This window comes from Vespa crabro, chromosome 3 (assembly GCF_910589235.1).
Source record: "Vespa crabro chromosome 3, iyVesCrab1.2, whole genome shotgun sequence".
Classification (NCBI taxonomy): Eukaryota; Metazoa; Arthropoda; class Insecta; order Hymenoptera; family Vespidae; genus Vespa; species Vespa crabro.
The window spans coordinates 10,614,129-10,641,233 of record NC_060957.1 but is presented as its reverse complement, the minus strand read 5'-3'; the positions used below and the strand labels follow the sequence as shown (position 1 = coordinate 10,641,233).

At 27.0% G+C, this 27,105-nt stretch overlaps 4 protein-coding genes across 10 annotated transcripts in view; 2 read left to right on the top strand and 2 right to left on the bottom strand.

Moving 5' to 3' along the window:
* Nucleotides 1–3,134, top strand: part of LOC124423074 (septin-7-like) — a 60,165-nt gene extending 57,031 nt beyond the window's left edge. For both annotated transcript variants that reach the window (XM_046960402.1, XM_046960404.1), the window contains one exon: nt 1–3,134. This exon is cut by the window's left edge and continues 710 nt beyond it. The gene's annotated coding sequence lies outside the window, so the exon portion shown is untranslated.
* Nucleotides 3,135–7,162: 4,028 nt separating this feature from the next.
* On the top strand, nt 7,163–9,683 carry LOC124422739 (hydroxymethylglutaryl-CoA synthase 1). 2 transcript variants are annotated; one of them, XM_046959594.1, is made up of 2 exons: nt 7,163–7,621; nt 7,736–9,683. In XM_046959594.1, exon 2 carries the CDS (start codon nt 8,244–8,246, stop codon nt 9,618–9,620), a length of 1,377 nt encoding a protein of 458 aa, XP_046815550.1. In that variant the 5' UTR covers nt 7,163–7,621; nt 7,736–8,243; the 3' UTR covers nt 9,621–9,683. The 2 variants fall into 2 exon arrangements, with proteins under 2 accessions (XP_046815550.1, XP_046815551.1); XM_046959595.1 differs by having other exon boundaries at nt 7,699–9,683.
* A 1,696-nt stretch (nt 9,684–11,379) lies between these two features.
* LOC124422740 (ras-related protein Rab-43) lies at nt 11,380–13,991 on the bottom strand. The gene is made up of 5 exons (XM_046959597.1): nt 13,020–13,991; nt 12,688–12,772; nt 12,446–12,544; nt 12,209–12,366; nt 11,380–12,075 (listed from the first exon to the last, which is right to left on the bottom strand). The coding sequence occupies exons 1-5, from the start codon at nt 13,227–13,229 to the stop codon at nt 11,971–11,973; spliced, it is 657 nt and encodes a 218-aa protein (XP_046815553.1). The 5' UTR covers nt 13,230–13,991; the 3' UTR covers nt 11,380–11,970.
* Nucleotides 13,992–15,519: 1,528 nt separating this feature from the next.
* LOC124422767 (anoctamin-4) lies at nt 15,520–26,886 on the bottom strand. 5 transcript variants are annotated; one of them, XM_046959645.1, is made up of 15 exons: nt 25,678–26,886; nt 25,016–25,341; nt 23,975–24,365; nt 20,334–20,487; nt 19,195–19,477; nt 18,956–19,107; nt 18,644–18,889; nt 18,363–18,562; nt 18,038–18,175; nt 17,750–17,967; nt 17,321–17,629; nt 16,891–17,200; nt 16,598–16,803; nt 16,079–16,366; nt 15,520–16,001 (listed from the first exon to the last, which is right to left on the bottom strand). In XM_046959645.1, exons 2-15 carry the CDS (start codon nt 25,052–25,054, stop codon nt 15,687–15,689), a joined length of 3,249 nt encoding a protein of 1,082 aa, XP_046815601.1. In that variant the 5' UTR covers nt 25,055–25,341; nt 25,678–26,886; the 3' UTR covers nt 15,520–15,686. The 5 variants fall into 5 exon arrangements, with proteins under 5 accessions (XP_046815601.1, XP_046815603.1, XP_046815604.1 ...); XM_046959647.1 differs by having other exon boundaries at nt 25,016–25,312; XM_046959648.1 differs by having other exon boundaries at nt 26,037–26,886.
* Nucleotides 26,887–27,105: the final 219 nt, after the last annotated feature.

Genomic DNA, 27,105 nt, shown 5'->3' with positions numbered 1-27,105 from the left:
CAATACTGGTGCAGAGTGATTTTATGAAAGATTCTTTTCTCTTCGATCATAAAGATTTTTCACAAGAATGAAAATGAAATTGTATAAAAATGTATACATATATTATAATAATCATACCCATATTAAATATAGGATATGGAGTAATTTACGATATCAAAAAGAAGAAGAAAAAAAAAAAAAGAAAAGAAAAATCAACGACAAAATAATATAAATGCTTAATCTCGTAAAATTAATCGTACCGTGCATGGTGCTTAATCTCAAATCGAGCCTCAATTGTATCGTGCAAATTAGATAATGTCAAATTAGACTGGATATGCGTATATGCGTTTTGAGGTTAAGTAAAACGATTTTCTTTTTTTTTTTTTTTTTTTTTTTTTTTTTTAATTTTTATTTCTATTTTACTTTTTTCATGCCGCTTTGTATCTGCTCACATATTCAGTTTCCGAGTAACGACGATCATCTTTTTTTTTGTTTTTTATTGTTTTTTTTTTAACGAAAAACCGTCGTAGATTTTCTTTTGCTACTTCGATCATTAATAATAAACATATTTACGCAATAATATAATAATAAATATTGAAATATTTACATTGTTTATATTTACCATATATTACAATGTTCATCTTTTTCTTTTCTTTCTTTTTTTTTTTTCTTCTGAATTAATAAATATTTTGTTCGTAAATATTTATTATTTTTTGGCACATATTAAATAACTATGCAAATGAAAATCGGTATTTTGAAAGAAATAATGTAAGAAGAAAAAAAAGAAAAGGAAAAAAAAAAGAAAACAAAATTTTATTTGACTTCAAACGCGAGAAATATCTGTCTATACGAAAAGAATCACTTCGGCGTGTTTTTTGTGCTTTGAAATTGATAAAGCAAAATAATAATAATAAATAATAATAATAATAAATAATAATAATGATAATGAAGCTTGAGTGAGAATACAAAACCACGTAACTATCAAATTAATAACATATTCATAATGTCCGATATCGCATAATGTCCGATAAATGAAAGTTAAAAGTAAAAAAAAAAAAGAGCAGCATAATTAGAGGACAAACAAAGAAAATGATATTCGATAAAAAAAATTTTTATTATATATTATTATATATATATTCATGATGTAATCGTAATCTATCACGTGCGTTTTTGTAACAACCAAACTCCATTTAGCATTTCTTTCGTAAATGATGGCCATTATAGATGAAGAGAGAAAGAGAGGGCGTATTATATATGCTCGATAATCAAATAAAAAGAAATTGTTTGCACTTCGAAAGTAGGTGATCAGGCGTAAATTTACAAGAAAGTTGATTTTGAAAAAAAGCAACGCTATATATATATATATATTTATATATGTATACACATACATACGCGTGCGAACAATATATATATATATATATATATATATATATATATATGTATATACATACATATATACATACGCGTGCGAACAATATATATATATATATATATATATGTGTGTGTGTGTGTGTGTGTAAATAATGCTAAGAGAAGTTCAATGCCTGAGCATTAACATTATAGTAAAAGATTAATGAACTAACTGTCTAAAAGAAAAGATAAGAGTTTATCGTCATAAATTTATCATGATATTTTCCATATATTTTTTTCCTATGTCACGAAGGAGGCTATCAAAAGTTGAATAGAATTTTGTTTGTCGAATCAAATGAATATTTCGAGAGATTTAAGACGAAAAAAACACAAAAAAAATAAAAATAAAATCGAAGCCCTGTCTGGAGCACGGGATTACGGTTACGTCCTCTTCCTACGTTCGATTCTTTTACGAGTAAGCGCGTTTACTCTTGTACAAAAAAAAAAGGAAGAAAAAGAAAAAAAGAATGAATGAAAAAAGATTTCAAAAGAAATACGTTCTTTAAATAGATGTATGTTTGTATGTATTTACGTACGTATGTATTTACTTACATACGTGTCAACAAAAAAAAAAAAGAATCGCGCTTTTTACGTGAGCAGCAGCAACAGCAGCAGCAACAGCAACCACAACAGCAACAGCAACAGCAATAGCATCGTTAGTTTAGACCCTTTTCATAGTACTCGAGTTCGTTTGTGTCGAATAAGTTTCTTCGAGTATTATTATATATCGTTTATTAATATCATCGTTAATCGATCGTCGATTGTATTTAAAGAAACAAAGAAAATGAAAAAGCAAAAAAAGAAAAAGGAAAAAAAGAAGAAAAACAAAAGGAAAGAAAAAAGAAAAAAAAATTATTTACGGAATAACGCGTATGCTTTTTTTCGTATTGTCTCCTTTTTTATCTTACATTTTTTTCTCTCTTTTTCCACCCTTTTTATCAAAACTATTTCCTTCCGTTTGTTCCATGATTTATATACAATTTACATCACATATGTTTGAAAGCAATATCCTCAGTAGAATTCGTAAGCTTCTAATCCAGTTGGAAATTTCGCGGGTATTATTTGTGCAGAATAGGGCAGGTGGGGATGAACGTGGGGGGGGGCGAGGGGTGAAGAGAAAGGACACCACATTTCGATGACTTGTAATAATTATCGACATAATTTTAAATGATTATTATATAAGTCGGTAGTATTACTGTTTAGAACCTGTCCAAATCTATTAACGTTTAACGCTTAGAAAAAAAAAAAAAAGTAAAAGAAAAGTAAAGAGAGCGCGCACGCGTGCGAAAATGAGAGAGAGAGAGAGAGAGAGAGAGAAAGAGCAAAAAGATATGCTGATTAAGTTGAATTTCTGTGCCAAGACGAAGATGACTAAACATTTTATAAAAATAATAACGCCGGCAAAGTGGTTTCCCGATTCGTCGTAATAATAATAATAATATAATAATAATAATAATAATAATAATAGTAATAATAAAAATAGTAATAATAGTAATAGAATAATATAATAAATAAGGTCACGATTTGAAATGCCGAAAAAAAAAAGAAAAAGAAAAACATAAACCTGAATTTTTTTCACCTCGAGCGAACCACGTGTTACATTCCTATTTTGTATGCGTTTTTCTAGCTAACTAATCGGCCCGGAGCGTGTGCCGTATCATTGCAGTAATTGTAGGAAAAAAATAAAATAAATATATAAGAAATAGAGAGAGAGAGAGAGAGAGAGAGAGAGAGAGAGAGAGAGAGCAAAGGAAAAACGGTTAAAAAAATATCGAAAGGTAAAGTCTTGTTACAGTTCAATAATTTATAAGTATTATACACATACTAAGCAGAGCAAGCGCTGAAATATGAATATTTATTAAGATCACGATTAGGTCACTTCAATGTTAGTCAACAATTTTTTTTTTCCTTTTTTCTTCTTTTCTCTTTTTATATATATATGTATAATTACATAATAGGTTTACCTATTAATTATAACGCGACGATGATAATGACGATGATAATGATGATGATGAGGATTATTATTATTATTATTATTATTATTATTATTATTATTATTATTATTATTATTATTATTATTATTATTATTATTATTTCTTGTTTTTTTTTATTCTTTATTTATAAAATTTCAAAAGTATTAGACAGAATATTATATAGTAATTAAGTATATATAATGTATATGTATGTATGTATGTTTGTATGTATGTATGTATGTATGTTGTATGTATGTATGTATATGTATTGGAGTCGTGATATTATAAACAGATTTGAGAATATATTAATATGCCGTATAAATGTGCGTAGAGCACCATTGATCATTGTGGATGTTGCAATTTGAAACCAGTTTTTTTCTCATATATATATATATATATATATATATATATATATTTTTTAGAATTAATTAATTTCTTGTTTCTATTTTCCTCGATTTTTTGATTCTAAATATTACCAACTTCGAAATGTGTCTTCTATCTATCGATTATTTTTTTCTTTTTTTCCAATTTTTTTTATTGGAAACATATATTGCCAATAAAAGTTTCAATTATGATAATAATAATAATGATGATGATAACGATTGTGTAATAAAATTTTATTTATATTTCATTCATGATGAATCGTACTTAAACGAGTATTCAATGTCGATGTGCGAGTAAATAAATAAATAAAAGAGGTAAAGAAGGATCGATGACGTTTTAAATAAATAAAGGAGATTAATGATTTTGATAAATTTCGATGTTATAAATCTCTTAATGATTTATTAGATCATTGAAAGCGGATAAATGGAATAATAATAATAAGAAGAAGTATGTATATCGATTACTGTGTGCATCTTTATTGCGAATATGCTTGTAATGTTAATCGATTATTCATAGAATTTTGTGGTGAAGCAAGTGAATCACTTTATGGCGATCGATGTGGTTTTCGAACGAAATGATCGCTTAGGTTTATTTGAGGTTTATTTGAGGTTTGAGGAAGAGAATAAAAGTGGATAAGTGTTTTATGTATGTGGTATGAGAGTCCATGAATGCATGTATATGTATGAACATGTGCATGAAAGCGAGAGGGATGAATAATATTAATAATAATAATAATAATAATAATAATAATAATAATAATAATAATAAATTAATTAATTAATTAATAAAAAGATTAATAAGAAAGAAAAGAATAGGTAGAAAAAAACAAATTATATTTTGCCGTGCCAGACGAAAACAAAGCTGCCGCCGCTACTTGTAGACATGTTGTAATATTAATAATAATAATAATAATAATAATAATAATAATAATAATAATAATAATAATAATAATAATAATAGTAATAATAATAAGAATAATAATAATAATTAAACCATGATTATTATATCATTATAATACTTTACGATTATGTGTATATCTATAGTAAATTATATATAAAATTATAACGCGCATTCTCGTACATCTTATAATAATACCCTTGTTATGTTTATCTCGTTTCTTTTAGTTTCTCTAACTTTTTTTTTCTTCGTTTGATATAGTATATAATCGTATATACGTATGTATACGTTTACACACATGCATACACGTACATACAGCTATTAAATATAATTACACATCATTAACATATTGTTAACGATGTATTTTGATAAATGTATCACAATGTATACATATGAGAGATATGAATATATGAATATACATTTAATGACGATGATGTTAGTTTGTTTAAAACATTTAGAAAAATAAATAATGTAGTTTCGCGTTACTCGTATTTTCAATATTTTAAAAAGGATGAAATGCTAAATAAAAATAGAAATATTTCGAATAGCTACGCTTTAACTCAAGAACGCATTGTATTGTGTATTAACAGAGTCTTTTTTCAATATGTTTTGTATATATTATCGCTAACCTTATTTGACCTTTCGATAGATCGGAATTAAATAAAAAGTTTTTTCTATATTTAACAATAACAGAATAAAATATTTGCACTGCGAGTGATTTAAGAAGGAAAGAAAGAAAACATGAAAGCAAATTTTATTTTTACTTCTTTGATCGATCTATAATAACAAAAAAAAAAAAGAAAAGAAAAGAAAAGAAAAGAAACAAAATCAAAATTGAATTAATTTTATTTAAAAATTAGAGCGAAATTTTCTGTTGCTTTTTAAATAATAACTTTTCTGTATTACCAGAATTGTTTACACACACACACACACACACATTTTGAGATTCTATAATAGAAATGAGATATAAATAAATAGAGATATTTTATTAATCTGATAGACGTTTTTAAGATATTTTTTTGTGTCTTCCATATTCGAAGTTTTTTTTATTCTTTTGTTTTGTTCTTTTTTAATAATTTACGGAACTATACTTAAAATTTATTGAAAATTTATGGCTCACTTAAACTTCCATCGTAATCATAAAGTAATTGGTCCTGTCACTGGTATCAATAGTTTTTTTACGTTCGTTTTTTCTTTACAATTTTTTCTAACGATATTTTTAATCGACTTTATTTTGAGCGTAATTTAACGATCAAAATACGAAATGACATCTTTAATACTGCAGTTTTATAATATTTCTATTATATATACATACACATACATATCCAGCCAATAATTTCTTATTTATTTTATTAATATTTATTAATATTTATGAAAAATTTTTGAAATATTTACAAATGTTTTCTTAATATTTCCTATATAAATATCTTTAACTTACGATTCGTACGATATTTTTCATTGATCGATCGACAATTATCTTTAAATAAAATTGCTAATAAATGTTAAAAGATGATAAGCTTACAAGAAAGAGAATAAAACGACATAATTGGTTAGTCCTGATCTATTTGACTATTTTTTTTTTATTTTCATTTGAGAAATATATTTAAGGCGAAATATATATATAAATAATATTTAATTATAAATTGTATATATATATATATATATATATAACTTATAATATAAATTTTAAAAAAATATCAAATCCTTCATGACAAAAGTTTCTACTGTATTGAATAGCCTGTATATATTTACATAATTCCATATAATAAATAATTTATATATTTCTCATAAATATGAAAAGTGCATATAAATATGTCTATTTGAAAACGTACATATATGACCTTAGAAATTCTAAATATTTTATGTTACTTCTCAAAGTCCATGTATTTATTTACTATTTATATATATATATACACACACACGTACATACATGAGCGTGCACGCGAACTAATAATTAATAATTATCAGAATTAATCTTAAAAGAAAAAGGAAAAAAGAAATACAAACGAATAAGAATATATATATTCTATATATATATTCTTATTATATATTATATATATTATATATTATATATATTATATATATATATACATATATATATATATATATATAGTTTTTATCTGTTCTCATATTTATTTAACACGTAATTATTTTAATTTATTAGTAAGGAAAAGAAAAATCTATTGAATTTTAATATAAACATAGGAGTCATAAAGTATCGACAAATAAAAAAAAAAAAAAAGCCTAATTTATTTTTATCAGATAAGAATGTGTTTTCGAAAGAATTTTTGTAATATATTTTATGAAAAATATTTTCTTAATATTTTAAACGGTATAATAGTGATTTTAAACGATCGTAAAAGTTTATTATTACAATCGTATTTTCTGTTGAATTTTTTTTTTGTTTTTTTTTTTTTTTGTTTTTTTTTTTTTAATAATAATTCATCGAATAAAGAACAAATATGAAAGTAAATAATTTAGTTGAAGACGAAAGATTTCTAATCTTCATGTTTATTGCATAAATGATTAAAAGTCATAAGCCAATATAAATCGACGATTGCACAAGAAAGTTAGAGAAGAAGAAAGTGCGCAATATAGATATATGTATGTATGTATCTATGATGTGTGTATGTTTATATAATACATACATATATATAGATGGAGGTCACGTGGTTGAAACGCGCGGAAAATGTTTCTATTGAAAAATATAATTTAAAAGATAAAAATACAAAGAAAAGTATTAACAAAAGGAAGGAATAAAAGAAAAAAGGAAAAAGAAAAAAGGAAAAAAAACAAAATGAGATTGTGTAGTTTTCCCCCCCACTTTGGAATGGTTGATTAGAGCCACGTAGTCTTCGTGAAAGAACATAATCGTCAATTCGTTATTGAGGAGCTTATTCCCTCGTGAAATTTCGTAGAGACAAGAGCTGTTTGAACGGTGAATAATATTGTTCGTATATGTTCGATTATTTCAATCGGTGAGCATCGTATCATTCTTCATAACGGCACGGTTAAAAATTCCTGCCAACAAACGATTGTACATTTTCATTTATAGTCAAAGTTTCACTTCTAACCTAAATTCTTCGTCTCAGCCAAGCGCAGCCAAGCAACCAACCAGTCTGTCAGTCAGTCAGTCAGTCAGTCAGTCAACTTTCGTTTAGTAAAATTTACGATAGTTCGTTTTAACAAGTTTTATTAAACATCGAGTTTTATCATAATCTTCATCGAGAAATCATCGAATATATTGAGAGACCAGAATTGTAATATCATTTTCAAGAAAAGGATACCATTCGAAAGTCACCTGATTGATTTGAAGAAGAAAGTGTCCCATTTGGCAAGTGTTATATAAAAAGTCTAAGGAATAAATTAATAAAATCTACTTTTCTTTTTTCGATCTAATACTACTAAAACCGTGATAAGTTGTTTCCAAGACTTCTTGTATATGTGCAATATCATCAAAGAATATTAAATATTTTATTAGATTTGAGATTTAATATAAGAGAGAAAGAGAAAGAGAAAGAAAGAGAGAGAGAGAGAGAGAGAGAGAGAAAGAGAGAGAGGTTTTAAACTTTGGAGATATTATTCTTGAAAAAATTCAAAATGTGGCCAAATGACGTCGGTATCAGAGCCATTGAAGTTTATTTCCCAGCTCAATATGTGGATCAAACCGATTTGGAGATTTACGATGGTGTATCGGCAGGGAAATATACTATAGGACTGGGACAATCCAAAATGGGATTTTGTAATGACAGAGAAGATATAAATTCTTTATGTTTAACAGTCGTCCATAGATTATTGGATAGATACAACATTGAACCTAAAGAAATCGGTAGATTGGAAGTGGGAACAGAAACAATTATAGATAAGAGCAAATCGGTAAAGTCTGTTCTTATGCAATTATTTGAACCATTTGGCTATACTGATATCGAAGGTGTGGATTGTACTAACGCATGTTATGGTGGTACAGCGGCTTTATTCAATGCTATCTCTTGGGTAGAAAGTAGTGCCTGGGATGGAAGATTAGCATTAGTTGTTGCAGCTGATAGTGCTGTTTATTCTCCTGGTAGTGCAAGACCTACCGGTGGAGCAGGGGCAATAGCTATGATAATAGGTCCGGAGGCTCCTATTGTATTGGATCGTGGACTTCGTGCATCATATATGCAACATGCTTATGATTTTTATAAACCTGATTTACGTTCCGAATATCCATATGTAGATGGAAAATTATCTATTAAATGCTATCTCAATGCTTTAGATAGTTGTTATCAATTGTATAATCAAAAGGTTAAAGGAAAAAGATCTGATGAAATTGTTACCCTAAGTAGCTTTGATGCAATCTTATTTCACTCTCCATATTGTAAACTTGTACAAAAATCATTTGCCAGGTTAGCTTTTGTTGATTTTTTAAATACATCCAAAACAGAATTTTCTGAAAAATACAAAGAGTTAGAAAAATTTCATGATGTTAAGCTAGAGAATACTTATTTTGATAAAGACATTGAAAAGGCATTTGTAACATTGAGCAAAGCAGATTTTATGCAAAAAACAGAACCTAGTTTATTTTTAGCAAATCAAGTTGGAAATATGTATACAGCATCCGTTTATTCTGGATTAGTGTCTTTACTTATATCTAAACCAATAAATGAACTAGCAGGCAATAAAGTAGCTGTATTTTCATATGGTTCAGGTTTATGCTCGAGTATGTATTCGTTAACAATAACAAAAGATGTGAAAAATGAATCTAGCTTAATGAAAATTATTTCATCATTAGTTTATGTTAAATCTCAATTAGAAGCACGGCAAAAGGTAACTCCAGCAGATTTTACTAGTATATTAGAATCAAGAGAAAAAAATTATCACAGTGCGCCCTATGAACCGAAAACTAGTATCAGCAATATGTTTCCTGGAACTTATTATCTTATACAGGTAGATGATAAATATCGAAGAACTTATGAAAAAATACAAAATAGCCAATAGTTTTCTATACACATAATCTATTGTAGTTAATTTCATTTAATAAAATAAAATACTTGAAGCTTATCCAATGAGATATATTGTAGCACAATGTATATATATATTCAAGTATTTTGTATCAAGGATTTGTACCAATCTTTTTTAATATATAACAAATAAATATTATAGATAATTCTTTAGAGAAAACATTTTATAAATATGTATAATGTAAATATAAAAGACATAATTACTGGTAATTGCTTCAAATGTTATGAAGTATTATTTCAGATTGTCAATTTATTTCTTTTTAAAAAAGGCAAAGACCTTAATTCACCGAAAAAAATATTTTGGAAACACATCACATATTTAATATTAATATAAACTATAATATACATTTTGAAATAATTTAAAATAAAATTATATATTTTAAATATTTAATTTCTTAACGTGGAAAGGAAAAATTAAAAGAAAATTTTTATAAAAAAAAAAAAAAGAAAAGAAAAGAAAATAAAAGAAAAGAAAAAAAAATAAAATAAAAAAATAAAAAAAAAAACGATTTGATTTTAAGTCACCTCTAGGTAATAATACTTAAGTATCATACATATTAGAAACTTTGTTGACTATTCATTACTTAAAAACTACAATAATAGCATTATTAATTTCAACTAACTATAATTTCTACTGCAATTATTGATCATGCTGAAATAAACTAAATGTTTTGTTTATCAATTGCGCATGTCATATGTAATACATATTCTTTATAAAAGTGCCTTATAAAAAGCTAATAGACTTGAATCACAACTTCCTATACTTTATAAGTACATTATACCAAAATATATAATATATACTTGTTATTATAATAATACGTAAAGAAGTGGTTATAAACATGAATTTTGTTTGAATATTTTTTAAGTGATAAAATATCATTGAGTTTTTATATAAATTCACCGACTATGCTCTTCTACCTCTTCTTTAATCTGTAGTTAACAAATTACAATAAAATTTTATGAACAAGTATTAGAAATGGAATAAAAAACGTTATATATATAATAATAATTATTATTATTATTTGTAGATAAAGAACATTTAATTTATAAAAAATGGCTGTACCTATGAAAGAAAATTATGTATCATTAAACGATAAATATTATACAGAGAAACTATCTTTTGTACTATAGAATCTCATGCATAGATGATTTGATATTTAAAATCTTATTTTATAAAGATATTGTATATTTCATACTTTTGTACATTTTATTTTATTTTAATCTTCTTTATAACATTGAATAATTAAATATAAACAATTAAACTGTTGAATTGAATACTTCAGAATAAAAACTAAAAGATTAGAGAGCATATAATTATATGTTTGTAATTATTGTAATAGGTATAAGAGTCAAAATTATATCATTATTATATTATAAGTTTTATGTTTTATATAACAACAATTTCATTTTTACTTTAAAATACACAAAAAAAACAATAAAATATATATCAACACAATATAATAAAATAAGTATAATAAAATAGTATATATTATTATGCGCTACTTCATAATCAATAAAGATTCTTATTTTCTATATGAACAGATCTGTAGCCAAAAAAGGCATTACTAAATTTTATAAGTTTCAAAAAAAATGCCTATAGATATAAAAAGTTTTCATATATATATTTATATATGATTCATTCTTTTTTTTTCTGAGATTCAAATTCAATTCAAATCAAATCAAATTTAAACTAATGTAACTGTTTACGTTTATATATTTATATACACGAGCACTCTTTGAACTAGCATAATAATGAATAAATATGTAAATTTTGGTCGATTCATTTTTAAAACCTGAGGTAAAAGACTATCAAAAATATTTATGATCTTCTATAAATAATTTGGTTTTAATTAATTATTCTACTATTACTTTTTAAGGAATTCTATATTGTGCAAGATACTTAATACTTTCTCGTTTTTCTTATTTCTTCATTCAAAATTATTCTCATATTGAACACAAGTTTTTATGTATATTATATAAATACTTTGTATGTATATATACAATATTGATAAGGCACTGAATAATATACAAAACTTGTTCAGGTCACTACAGTATTAAGTATAACATTCGTTGAATGTTCAATAACTATAGATATAAAACAGAATTATATTTACATATTATTACTTTATCAAGGTATTATTAAAATTTAAAATTTCACGATCTTTCTATATTTTAAGATAAGTAATAAATATAAAATCCGCTTAAGCATTTGCTTCTCAGAATTTTGTTTTTTATAATCGAATGTTATTATGTTATGTAATTATCTTATATTTGTTCTCGTTAGAATTGTTAAATATCTAAGTCAATCTATTATTAGAATGAACATTTTAAAATATTTTATATGAACAACCTGTGCAAGAAGATAATTCTTTTCCTACTCCAAGTTTTATAACATCCTCATTATCACTTATTTGGCGATTATCATGTCGCCTCTGGAAAAAAAAAATAAATAAATAAAAGACCATAAATAATAATCGAGAAGATAAACTATTACATATAACGTTGGATTTATATCATAGTTATAACATCATTATTATTTCAATCGATATCCAAATTTTTAATTACCTTGAGTTCAGATGCCAAACAAAAAAAAATAGCGTCTATATTAGTATTTTCTTTGGCCGACGTTTCTATTACTTGTAAAACTTCTGGAAGATATTTACATAATGCTTCTGCTTCACTTTTTTTAACTTGACGCAAATCTTCTAAATCACATTTATTACCTGTAGTCCAAACTTTCTATTAAAAACTATCAATCATTATCTAATGCATATATATTAATAGAAATTATTTTAATATTACCAATTAAAAGGAGTAACACATGAGAAGATGTGTACCTTCTTACTTCTTCCACCCAACGTTGTATACTTAAAATTGTAGATCGATTGGTGATATCATAGACTAAAAAAGATATTTTTCTAAAAATATCTAATAATAGTACACACACACACACACACACACACACACACACACACACACACACACACACACACACACACACACACACACACTAAATATATATTATAACAATATATAATACAAACCTATAATTACACCATCTGCAGATCTATAATAACTTTGAGTAATTGTACGGAATCTCTCATGTCCTGCTGTATCCCATATTTGTAACTATAAAAAAAAATAGATCTTTATTCATCACTATTCACTTTAAAATATATTTATTATATTGGGTTGGCAACTAAGTGATTGCGGATTTCAAATAAGAAGGAAACGACAAAATCAGCAATCACTTAGTTGCCAACCCAATAGAATATTATAATATATTAAGAACATATATATCTTGTTTGAAAGCAAGCAATATTTTTATTTAGAGCTCAATAGAATATTAATTTCAGAATAAATTAATTTATAATACCTTGACTTTTTTACCATCTATCAAGACAGTTTTTATTGTAAAGTCAACACCAATAGTGGTGCCTTGTCTCTCAATGAAAATACCAGACCTAAACCTTTGAACGACGGAAGTTTTTCCTGTTTCACAATCACCGATTAAAACGATTTTAAACAAATAATCGAAATTTTCATCGTTCATGGTCATTAGATTATCAGGATCACGAATTGACATTGTTTCTTCCTTTTGTTGTTATTTATTTTTTTCTTCTTTTTTTTCCTTTTTTTTTTTTTTTTCTTTATTAATATTATTAATATTATTCTTTCTAATAATCAAATTAATAATGAACGTTGCGAATAATAATTTTGAAAGATGTATAACTATGCAACAAAATTGTAACAAGTCCGAATTATCGTCACTTTAAACGTGTTCATTATGATTTTTACTTAAAAGACATTTAATATAGAGCGAAGCACTGATCACTTTGTGCAACTGTATTTATCTTTGTAGGTTTATCGTGGACAATCCACTACGTAGAAAGAAACTTTGCACATCAAGTAATAATTGTAATATGTTTATGTAGCTTTGTTCGGTATATAGTAGATATAATCAGTCTATGATTTCCAGCAGGTAGATACTGCGGTCTGTAGAAAAATCGAAAAAAGAATGAATGATTTCTCTTGTATTCCCGGGGTCTTTGTCGTTTCTTTTGTTTTTTTTGGGATCTTTGTTGTTTTTTATTTTGCTTGATTGGTTTCCCACGTGTGCGTTTGGTGGCGTCTAGGCGTATTAGTTATGTGTTTTGCCGAAGGAGGCGTTACAATCGTGACAAGGTTGCCACATCTTTATCATATACAGTAAGTACAATCGAATTATGATTTCAAGCAGCTATGCCTATGGTCATTAAAAGATTTGAAGAAAGAATAAATGATTTTCTTTGTATTCCCGGGGTCTTTTTCGTCTCCTCTATTTTTGGGGTCTTTTGTTATCATTTACTTTGGTTGGTTTCCCGTATATGCGTTTAGTGGCGTCGAGGCGTATTAGTTATCTGTCTTGCCGGAAGAGGCGTAACAGTCGCTACGAGGTCGCCATATCTTCGTTACAACACGGCCATCTACTGGTTAATAAAAGTATTAAATACGTAAAAATGTCCTTTTGGTTGAATCGACTCTATCATGATTAGATATATATTATAAATATATACACATTTTTATGTATATATATATATATATATATATATATATATATATATATATATATAGATAAATAATTATCTACATACATGTTTATCGTTATCAATAGAACGTCAGTTCTTTTTCCTATTTAAAAAAAGTGCCTTTTCAGCACGTAAGCTATAAAATCATTTATTATTTCGATTATTTTATACTTATTTAAACAATACTGCATTTGTTTAAAAATTATATAGCTATCATTGTTTAATTGTTCTTTTTTATTGTTATTGCATTATTTACAGTTACGTTAGAAATATTAATAATAATTCGTTATAAAGATATCAGACGAATCAATGGGAAAAACGAGTCATATTTTGCGTATTTATGTCTTTTTGGAAATAAAGAACAATATATTATCTATGAAATAATATATTTTTACTGAAACTATATAATTACATTTGATAAAATTTTGTGATGACTTTAATATTCTTAAATTTTATATTACATGCTATTTTCTGATAATATGTAAATAGATAAATAAATATATTTTTTGACAATATATCAAAGTTTGTTCTGCCCATGCGCGAAAGGAATTGTTCAACTTCCTTGGCTGTAAATACGACGCCATATTTGTTCGGTAGGTGTCAATATGACACGGCATTTTAATAAGTAATAAGCATATTTTTTTCTAACGTACTTCCTTTATCACTATATCAATCGATTCCTTAAAAATATCTTTTTTATTTTTTATTAAAAATATTTTCTTGAAAAATTCCTTATAGTTCACTAATTTTATTTCGTAATTATTAGGATTTAGATAGCCTCGTATAATTATCATGTATAATTAAGTCGAAATTAAAATATATATATATATATATTTTTTTTTGTTCTGTCTACTAATAATTACGTAAAATTTTAACAATTCGAAGATAGATGATGATTCGATCACGAATATCTAACTATATTAAACATCGGTCGATTGATATTTGGTCCCTAGTATTTTACATTCATACATTCATTTGATACTAAAAGTGTAATAATATATTACTTTATATATCGACACGTTATCTGATATCATGAAAACATTAATTTTCAGAAAACATTCAGAAGTTATATCGATCGATAAATTGATTGTTTATATACATACACACACACACATACACATACTGTATATATATATGTTCGAAGTTACGAATGTTCACTTCCTCAATATTATATAAGTGCAAGAAAATATTATAAAATATGATGGAAGCATTTATAATTTATAGATGCTATATTCAAAAATAAAAATGCAATAATAGCTTAATAAAAGCGTTGATATGGATAAGAAAAAAAAAAAAAAGAAATACTGATAAGAAAGATGGTGTTCTCTTTTTTGATCTTAAATGTGCGGTACTATACATAGTATATACAAGTGTTAACATAATAATATACATTACAATAAATCATCTTGAAATAAGATTTTCAATTGAACGAGATCGATGATATTTTAAGAAAGAAAAGAAATGTGTTGAATAATTTAAGTGACCTCCCACATAGTGGAACTGTCACTGTATCTGTGTACCCTCGAACCAACTTCAACGTGGGCATCCAAACCATCACTCATTTTACTGAAACGTCTTGCCCAATTGGTTCTACCAGGAGCACCAGTAGGTCTACCTATACTTCCAGCTTCTCTTAATACAGAAAGTATATCCTCCTCGTCCTCTCTACCCTTTAATCCCTTTTCATATTTAGCCTCTTGTGCTAGCAAACGTTCTCGTTGAAGTTGTGTCGCTAAGGCACGCGGTACAGCTGGTATAACATAACTCATTATCCCAGTCAATGCAAAAACCTATTGTATAATAATGATGATAATAATTTTTTCAAATAATTTAAAATTATAATAAATCAATCTTCTTTAAGACTTACAACATGTTCGAAAACAACTACGAATGCTAATCGTGCTGCAAAAACATGCCAATATTGTGGGCTTAATCCGTAAGGATCTAATTTGTGATCGGGTCCATTTCTGTATCCCCTGTATTGGCATGTTTCTGGATGTTCTTTGGCATCACTCTTCATGTCGTCACGATAATCAGAAGTATTAAATTCTGACAGAGAGCTGTCAATATAACCGACCAAATCTTCTGTTGGAGAATAAACAAATGCATAGACACTTCGTGGAATGAAATCTGAGGTATAAGCTATGACGAATGCCTGTTAAAACGTTTTATAATATTAAAATTATAAAATTGTTAGTATGCTAGTATATTACATGATATCATTACATAATAAAGTATAACATTATATGACAGTGTACTACTATAAGACAATATATCATTATAATAACATTATGCCATTATATAATTTTATTTCTTAATTATCGGACTTATATAAAAATACAATTTTTTTTTTTTTATATTAAATTAATTATATAAAATAACGTACGTTTGATACAACAGCAACGTATGTGACACCACGGAGAATACCATACCAAGCACCAATATCTGCCACTCTTTCTGCTAAAGGTCTTCGTGATTCTTTCACCATTTTATAAGCATCCAATCTTATTTCCGCGATATTATTTAATAATGCGAATAATGGTGCTAATGGAAATGCTGCTACGAAGAGAGTTACGAAACCATATTGAAGAACTAAAAATTATGTATATATATATAATATTATCAATAAATTATTTATATATATTACATAAAGATAATGTAAAGAAAAAAAATACATACTCATTTCTAAATACTCATCAAAAAGTGCGAGTCTTCCAGGATCCTGTAATTGATAATCTCTTTCCCAAGATGTATATTGTCTGTCATGATCCTTCGTAGCAGCAACTTGAGTTCTTTTGCGCCACCAATTCAAAAATTTTGGGGATAAAATCTCAACGAAATTATTGAAACACTGTTTCCCAATCATTATAATAGCTAACTGAATGCATACTTCAGAGAGACAACCAGCTGGATCACAGACATCTGTCTTTATACGAAAGAATTCGGACGATCTAGCGTCTTGATCGCCAGGATGTACAAAAAATCTTCCCTGATTAACATTAACAAAAAAAAAAAAAAAAAAGAAAAAAAGAATATTAAAGAAGTAGAAAACGAATTTGATTAGGTATAGATATATAATGTTTCATGATGATCTTATTTTTAGATGTACCTTGAAGAATGCAATGTAAATTAGCGAAGAATAAAAATTAACGAATTCAAAAAGAAATATTTTGAACGTATAACTAGATTCGTATTCTGTTTGAGTTCTTGGATTTTCCATGTTTACCATCCATCTGGCCAATCGATGATATATACGTGTAAGTATCATGATTATCACTAAATTGATCAAGGCTGCTGTCATCGAAGTGAATATCTTTGCGTGTTTTTGTAAGAAAGAACCACCGCCACCGTAAAATACGGAAACGAGAGATATACGATATATTATTGTACCTAGTACTGCACCAAGGACAACGCATATCTAAAAAAATAAAAAAAAAAATAATAAAAAAATAAAAAAAAATTTGAATAAATATAAATATTTGTCATTTAAAAAAAAAAAAGAAAAGAGAAAGAGGATATTATTGCTCATTGGTTTTACCATAAAAAATACAAAAGAACCGGTAGCACAAAATCGCATAGCTTTCGACCATGCTGGTAAATATGGCTCACGTTCTCTGGTAACTGGATTTATGCGAAATGTTTTCACTGACGTTTCAAATTCTGGCCTAGGTTCCTCGTCATCCTCAGCACTTTGAAGATCCCATTCCCAAACGATAACAGCTTGTCGTCGTTTCCATAATTCTAAGAACGTCGTTGCTACCAGAATAATATTACAATAAATATAATTGATATATAAATATGATCATGAATTAATATAAAGTTTTACCCCAAAATGACATAAAAATGGCGAAGAAAACGGTCGCAGGATTATCAAAAAGATATGTTAGCTTAGAAAATATACAAGAATCGCCGAGTTTTTGATAACCACAAGCTTTGTCACAGAGCGGACATAATGTAATATTTCCTAAAGGATTAAGAAAATATATGTGATATTAAAGAATATTATACATGTCTGTATCTGTGTAGGCGTGTGAGAGAGACAGAGATAGAAGAGAGAGAGAGAGAGAGAGAGAGAGAGAGAGAGAGAGAGAGAAAGAGAGAGAGAGAGAGAAAGATTTAGGTATTTGCGTTATTTATAATTACAAATTTACCGGCAATCTTATCATCACATATTTCTTTGCTAGGCACGTTGTCCGCTCCTTCCATACTTCCTAGGCCATATATAAAACATAAAAGACCAACCACAGCTGGTGCAACCAAACATTCCGTATAGAAACCAAGCCAAGCGAAATATAATGCTACTTTCTCACCGAAGTATCGTCTTATCAACCACAATGGTTGTTTCTTAAACCTAAATATAAAGAGTCATAGATTAATTATTCTCAACAAACCAATATCTATATATTTATCTTATTACTTTGAGATTTCTTACCATTGTTTTGGATTAGCCCATATCAAATAAAGCAAATGTCTATCTAAAATTTCACCGTTATCTTCTGGCTTGTTGTATGGTCCTTCGTGCAAATGATAACAATCGAGATAAGTACCGTCTGCAACAAGTCTACGAATCCCAACTTTATCATGCATTTCGTCGTACCTTGTACGTAACAATATTTGCATCACTATTAACGATCTCTGTGCTGGCGTATATGCGGTATCTCGATCCTTTACGACGAATCTTATAATTTTATTGATTAGTAGAAATCGATCAAATATTTTTTAAACTGTTGATATTATCAATTACCTTTCCTCTCGATCACCAGAATCAATACTATCATAGAAACTAGGTTCTTCGGGATATCGATTGGTATCCCAGTGATGAAGTTTTTGTATCCAATTGGTCCACTTTAACCATTTTTCCCAAATTTTTGGCCTACCTTTTGTACCATCCGTACCCTATTAATGTTCAATAACGATATAGAAAAAGAAATATTTCGATGAAAATAAATAATAAATAATAATAAATTCATATTCTTTACTCACCCATGCTTTAACCGATATAGTGATAAATCTTTTTGTTGGCAATTTCAAATTCATAACTTCAGCATATTGTACTTTTATTTTCCAGGGTATATGAAGTTTGAGGAAAAATGTTTTACCATCGAACGAATTTTCTTTTGGTTCTAATTCGAGTTGCAAGCCTTCCGTTAAAAGATTTTGTTGAAATATACGTCTCTGTTCTCTTCGTCTTGTTTCCAATTCCGTCATGACACCCTCGTTTTCTTCCTGATAAACGAGCACCATATCGATTCGCCTTCGGCCATCACTGAAAAGACGATAAAAATCTTACGACGTTAGTTTATTTCCTTAAGAAATTGTTCTTGAGCCATTTAATGGTATTATTAAGATGAAAATTAATTTCAGAGAGAGAGAGAGAGAGAGAGAGAGAGAGAGAGAGAGAGAGAGAGAGAGAAAGAGAGTTCCATTTTCAGATTGTTGTTGACTCTCTTTCTTTCTTTTTCTCTCTCTTTCTGTCTCTGTCTCTCTCTCTCTTTTTTTCTTTTTTTACGATATATTGTTATCGCCAATATATTCTATCATCACACGTTATATAGATAGAAAGAGATAGTTCTTCATGACTTCGTAGACATAAATCAGTAAATTAGTTCAACCTTTGACACGCTCTGTTTTACGAAGTAGCATATATCTCAGTAATTATTTAATAATTCTTGGCTAAAAATATAAATGAAATGGATAAAAAGGACTTTTCTATTTTTTCTACGCTTATTAAAACTCGCGTGCTGATACGAGAACGATAATTCTGAGATAACAATCGACGATCCTTTTTTATTTTTATTCTTATTTGTATTTTATTTTTAATTTATTTTACTATCTTTCCAAATTTTTCTTTCTTTTTTTTTTTTAATTCTTTCTTTTTCTTTCTTTTTTATTTCTTCTTTTTATCTTTTTTAAATCGTACGTAAGAGAAAGCTCTCTTTTCTCTGGTAAACATTATTAAATATATATATATATAATAATAATAATAATAATAATAAAATGTATACATATATAATAATAAAAAATGTATATATATATATATTTTTTTTTTTTATTTTGATTTCACAAAGAAACGCATACGTATAGAAATAATTTTTTTAAATTTGAACAATTGTCGAACTTACCGAAAGTATAATGTATCCGAAGTAATTTCATTTTCGACCGATGATCCTTTACGAGATAAACATTCCTTTGCGGTTTCATCGAAATCTGTAGGTAATGGCGTATTCGGTAACGATGGACTACTTTCCGGTGATCCTGGGGCCGTAAGTTTAGGACCTTTAACCAGATAAAACGATATATATATATATATAAAATTTATAAACTATAATAATGAAAAACGATATAATAATAATAAATGATTGATAATGGTTGGTAACAGTTGATAATGATAATGATATATATATATATATATATATATATATATATATATCATTATCATTATATAATAAGTATAATATATATATATATAATACTTATTCTCAAAGTTTGTTTAGATTATTCAGAAGCAAAATTGTTTTTTATATCAATTATAAACAGATTAGAGGAAATTTTCAATCTTATAAAAAATTCGATCATAACAATCAAAAGACAGAAAAATAAAAATTCAATTCCTTGTAATTATTTATAAAAGGAATTTACATACAATAACAATTATCGGGCGAGATATCTGTGATAAAATAATACTTTAATGTAGTTTCATGCAATCATTGGATAATCCAGTGATCTATACATTTTCACAAATGTCATTTCAAGGTTAAAGAAAGTGCGGAAAGAATGTAGATTTAAGGAAGATTAAAGGAATCACGAGGGATATTGAAAGCAAAGAATTAAAAAAAATAAAAAAAAAAAAAAGAAAAAAGAAAGTGAGAGAGAGAGAGAATTAATCGTAGAAGTCAAAAACAAAAGTGAAAAAAAAATATTATAGAAATCTTTCAATGCTTCGTCCATATAATGAGAAGTCATAAACGTGTAATTACACTAACAACTATCAGACGAGATCAATACGATAAAATCATTCAATGCAGTTTCGTGCAATCACTGGAACTACCAACGGTATACACATTTGCACAACCTGTTGAATGTAAATAGAGTAACTACAATTTAGCAATGCCTATGCCAATGGTTATTTAAAAAAGAAAAAATTGAAAAAGAAAGAAAGGAAAAAAGAGAAATTTTACGAACGTGAGAACGTTTGTACATTTTTCTCTTTTTCTTTTCATTTTCTTTTTTCTTCCACCCTCCCCCTATTTCTTTCTTCTTTCTTCTTTAATTTCTTCGGAAAAAAAATTCATTCACAATATATCATTCACAACGTATCATTCGAAAGGTGTCAATATTGGATTAGAATTTATCAATAAAAATAATAAGGATAGAGAAAGGACAAGACATTTACAATTGTCGTTCGGTTTTCCTCATTTTATGACTATGTGTCGAGGTCTAACATTGCATTATTAACAATGCAATGATTCGTGACATACTGACATTCACATGTATATTGATCGGCATATAACCGACGTATATAGCTTTATTTTAACCGAAGACAGGTGTCTTCCCGAATCGAATGTATATCCGACGACATATGTACATAATTAGATTATTTCTTTACACGTTCGTGTACGTAAACTGGATATATATATATATTTATATATATGCACACATACGTGGATATCGAACTTAATGATGAAAGAATAAAAAGAAATAGACTTTTTGTTTTTCTTTCTCTCCTTCTTTCTCATTTCCGATATATTTCTTCCTTTCTAACTAAAGTAAGTCCGTATTCATTGTTTGATAAAAATCTCATGCTAATCTTTTGATCAATATATTGTTTCTCTTTTTATCTTTTTTTTTTTTTTTTGTTTTTATTTTATGTAACTCATAATCTTTATATAATGTCTATATATATATACTTTGAGGTATGTCCGTGAACATTTATCGTTACATAAGTAATCATCATTAATTCGACATTTAAAGAAAAATATTTTTTTATTAGCGTAGAATATTGAAGATCGACTATTTTAGTTCGAAGGATTAAATATAATCATATGTTGACGCAATCGATCGATTTCATTTGTAGTAAAACGGAAATATGTTGCTGTGATTATAGGATTTGTATGTGTGTATGTACGCCCACACGCATACATAAATAGACGGTAGAATATTTTTTTTATGTTGTATCTCCTTGAGAAAAAATATAATTTGTTTCGCAAAAGGACAAAGGATATGACAAGACGACACGTTACTTACATATTTACGATGTGATTAAAATCTCAAGTAGTACAAGTAAACGACAATTGATACGCGATATTCATACTAATCACGCGCGTAAGTACGTATCTATTTTGTTTGAAATTGTTCATGTCACTTTCTCGTGCTTGGCATTTTAAGAAAATATTGATCATCAATTTTTATCGATTGTTTATCGATCAATCCGATTAGATGAATTTAAATGAATTTATATATATATATATTTGATGATTTAATAATTGTCATCAATTTTCAATTGATATTTTTTATGTCCTTTGATATGTAACATAATTAGCATAATTTTGAAATTAATTAGATATTGCAGACAGGTTGATTGTTGAAACAATCTTTTAGAAAAATAAATATATTCATCTATCTTTTTAATATACTTTTCATATTGATATATAAAAGATACAAATAAATTTATTTGCATATTCTTGATATTGAACTTCATTTTTATTATTGAAACATATAACTTTAATTCTTTAAAGTGTCATAAAAGAAAGGAGAGAAAAAAAAATATTTGGAAAACTTTATTCAATAAAATTTGCATAAATTAATGCCAATTATCCATGAATATTTAGCTTACCATTAAAACAATGTAGTCATTTTCTTTTTTTAATATTTATAATCTCAATGAATTAAATATCAATTAATATTTTAATTTATAATAATTTAAGATAATCATTTTAACAAGTTACCTTGATTGCGTCTGAATCATATCTTGGAAACATTAAAAATCTTAAGAAATTAATTGTCAGTAATGAATTAATTTGTAATGTCATATACACAAAAAAGAAAAAGAAAAAAAGAAAAAAAAAAACGAAAACGTTAGGAAGATATATTAAATGCACGATGAATCACATTTTTGAAACATTTAAAATCTTAATAAATGATTTATCATTACGATCTCTAGTTTTAATAAATTATCAAATTGGCCAATAATTAATGTCGAAATATTTAATAACTTATATTTGAATAAATATCATTAGCATTTCTTATTAAAAATGTTTTCTATTCCATATCGATGAATAAATGACGAGCTATGTTCTATTTCATATTGAAAAAAATATTTGATATCTTCTATCAAAATATAAAATGTATGTATATAACGTGAAAAAATATAATATAAAAATAAAATAAAGATATGAAAATATATTCAAACAGAAATATTATTGTTTTACTGCAAACAGATATTATTTATTATTTTTTTTTTTTTATAAATAAATAATGAAACGTTATAGTGTATATATTCCATTTATGGCAACACTCTTTTTAATATTTAATATCAATAAATAAATGAAACTAATATTAATACTTATATTGACAATAAATTTCGACAATAAATACTCCGCGCGTGATCGAATAACAAATACATAACTCATTCTCTCTGAGTATCATTCATGTATGTAAAAAAAAAAAAAGGAGAGAGAGAGAACAAGAATGCAAAAAAATAAAAATAAAAAAAGAATATAAAAAGAAAAAAGAAAAAAGTTACGAAGAAGACGATAAAACCTACCAAACGCATCACGTGCCGTCAAATTGATCCCAGATGGGTATACACTTGTCTTGGACGTTTTTTTAGGAATTTTTGGCGTCCCAGGTTTCGATGGATTCTCCGTTGCGATCGAAAGGTATGGCAGTATGCAGTTCTTATCTGGCTCGTAAAGGATTTCTCTACTTGAATGATGCCCAGTTGTTGATTTTGGATTACTCAATGAAGCAGTCGAAGAAATGCTTCCCGATTTGCTGTTACTTTTACCTGGTGTTGATTTCGTCGACGTAATCGACGATGCATCAATCGATTTAATCGATGTTGTATTCTCACTCAAATGTGATTCACCAATGCTAGACTCGGAACCGTTTTGCGGAGCGTCACCTACGGTGCTTGATCTTCTACTGTGAGCGTTCTGCAATCCACGGTAAGGTGCTTTACGATCTAGTTGATATATAATCGGTACGCAACCAGTACATATTTCATTCACGTTCTTCAATTGTCCTAGCAAATACTAAAGTATGAAGTATTCGGTCCGTCTATCGTATCAACGACATATGTATGTATATATGTATGTATGTATGTATGTATATATGTATGTATGTATGTATGTATGTATGTATGTATGTATGTATGTATATATGTATGTATGTATGTATGTATGTATGTATGTATGTATGTATGTATGTATGTATGTATGTATGTATGTATGTATGTATGTATGTATGTATGTATGTATGTATGTATGTATATATGTATGTATGTATGTATGTATATATGTACGTATTGTCAACATTTAAAATTACGTGTCTTAATAAATATTAGACTTAACTACTTTTATATTTTCGTCAACAATAAAAAAAAAAAAGAAAGCAAGAAAAAAAAAATAAGATATAGAATCGTAAATGTTTCAAAACATATATACACACACGTAGACACAGACAAACGGAGAATTGGTTGATTTGTCGATGCGACAAATTTCAATGTATATTTTCAAATCAATAGGGGATAAGAGTAAAGAAAATAGAAAATCGATGAAAATTTATAATTATAATAAAAATATACCTGAGTCTCGTCTTCGAGCGTAAGTGTACTATCACCCATTTTAATCGAAAAGGTCAGGAACACTATTTATCGGTCGACGACAATATAAACGAATACACACACATATATATATATATATATATATACACATATGTATGTGTGTATATGATAATGGATAAGTATTTAGATTCTTGTTGATCCCGGATAATTGTTAGTCATTCTAAAAATATCCATATGTATTTCTATAGGATCGATGATTGGAATAAGAACTTGGCCGGTGTCCATGATTCAATTTATATTTGTTGAAGTAATGAAATCCTTTAAAAACAACTCGATCAAATTTTTATCTAAACATTGATAAAATTTTATTGTTATATAAGTACTTCTATATATTTTAATTCGTAATCTTTTAACATTAGCTTCAAATCATGATGATCGTTCGATAATAAATTGATGACATTTTCATAAAAAAAAAAAAAAAAAAAAAAAAAAAAAAAAAAAAAAAAAAAAAAAAAAAAAAAAAATAGAAGGAAGAGAAGAAACAAGAAAAAGAGAAAAAAGAAAAAATAAAAAAGAAAAACAAACGTATAAAAATTAAAAGGAATAAGAAGAAGAAGAAGAATAAAGAAAAAAGAAGAATAATCGATCAGAGAACCGATCACTTAGGACTGTGTGTGGTCAACCTCGTTGCCTGGACTATTCTTCAATTATGAATGGTAAAAGACCGGTCTGGTCTATAGTTATCGCTGACCCCGCCTCGACTAGGATGATCGTATTAGCCTTGGCCGAACGCATAGGGCAAAGAAACTTTGGTAACATTCCGCTGGTAACACTTTAATCCTTATACGTGTTACATCGAAATCCATTTAATTTGATTTTGGAAACCTTTCTCTTTTTTTTTTAATTTCTTTTATTATATTCTCGTCCTTTTTCTTTTCTGGATTGTCTTCTTTTTCTTTTTCTTTTTTTTTCTCCTTTTTTTCTTTTTTTTTTTTTTTTTTTGATACGACACATCGATCGTCCAACATTAATGATTGCATACCATTCTCTTTTTTCCTTCTATCATTTTGACTTTTTATTCTATATCCTATTATTCGCAATTTATATTATTACATTACACCACTACGTCCCACCCTCACATACCACCCCTATCCTTAGTTTGCATATGTTCTATACAGCAAGCAATTGATTTTTATTAAAACCTTACGAGAGTAAGTTTTTTTTTTTTTTAACCAGAGTCACTTCTTCCAACGATTTATTACCACTTTACGATCTTTTCATTTTTCATATACTCCATGATTTCATAAACTGATTTGTTTTATTATTTAAAAGAAGAAAAAAAAAAAAAGAAAAAAAAATCACTGTCGTTTCTTCGCACACTATGCAAAATGTCACGTGTTTCAACGATTTTCATTTTATTTAAAGATTCTTCTATTCTCTCTTTAAATGACAAAACTTTCGTTCTCTTTCTCCATAACATTGTATTATATCATTATTTGTTTAATCATAAGAAGGATATAATTAAATAATTGAATCGTCCAGTAAAATTGTTCGGATAGAAATAAAAAAAAAAAAAAGGAAAAAAAATGGAACAGTATCTAATAAAATATATGTGTAACAAGTTCAAGGGTACTTTCATCAAGCCTTTTTATATTTATCTATCCATCTATCTATCTATCAATCCATCCGTTTTATATTATATTAATTCTCTTTCGAGGTTCTTTTATTTTGAAAAAGAAAAAGAAAAAAAAAAGAAAAGAATAAAGAATTGGTTTTCTTAACAATCGACAAAACAACACGAAACTGTTGTTTCACGTTTACTATCCTGACACAGGACAGAGGATACGTTAGAATATCACGTCGCTCGTTTCCGCGGCGATACTGTGACATATACTAACCCCCGCGTGGCTCAAGAATACTTATATGTTATGCATACATGGTCACGCTCATATATCTGCCAACATTGTCACCGTGTTAGTCTTTTTATATGTTGAAAGAATGTAGATATATCATTTAAACGTATTCTCTTAAATACCTATATATCACACGTGTAGGATATATATATATATATATATATATATTTGACCACTTTAGGATTTCATCCCCTCACA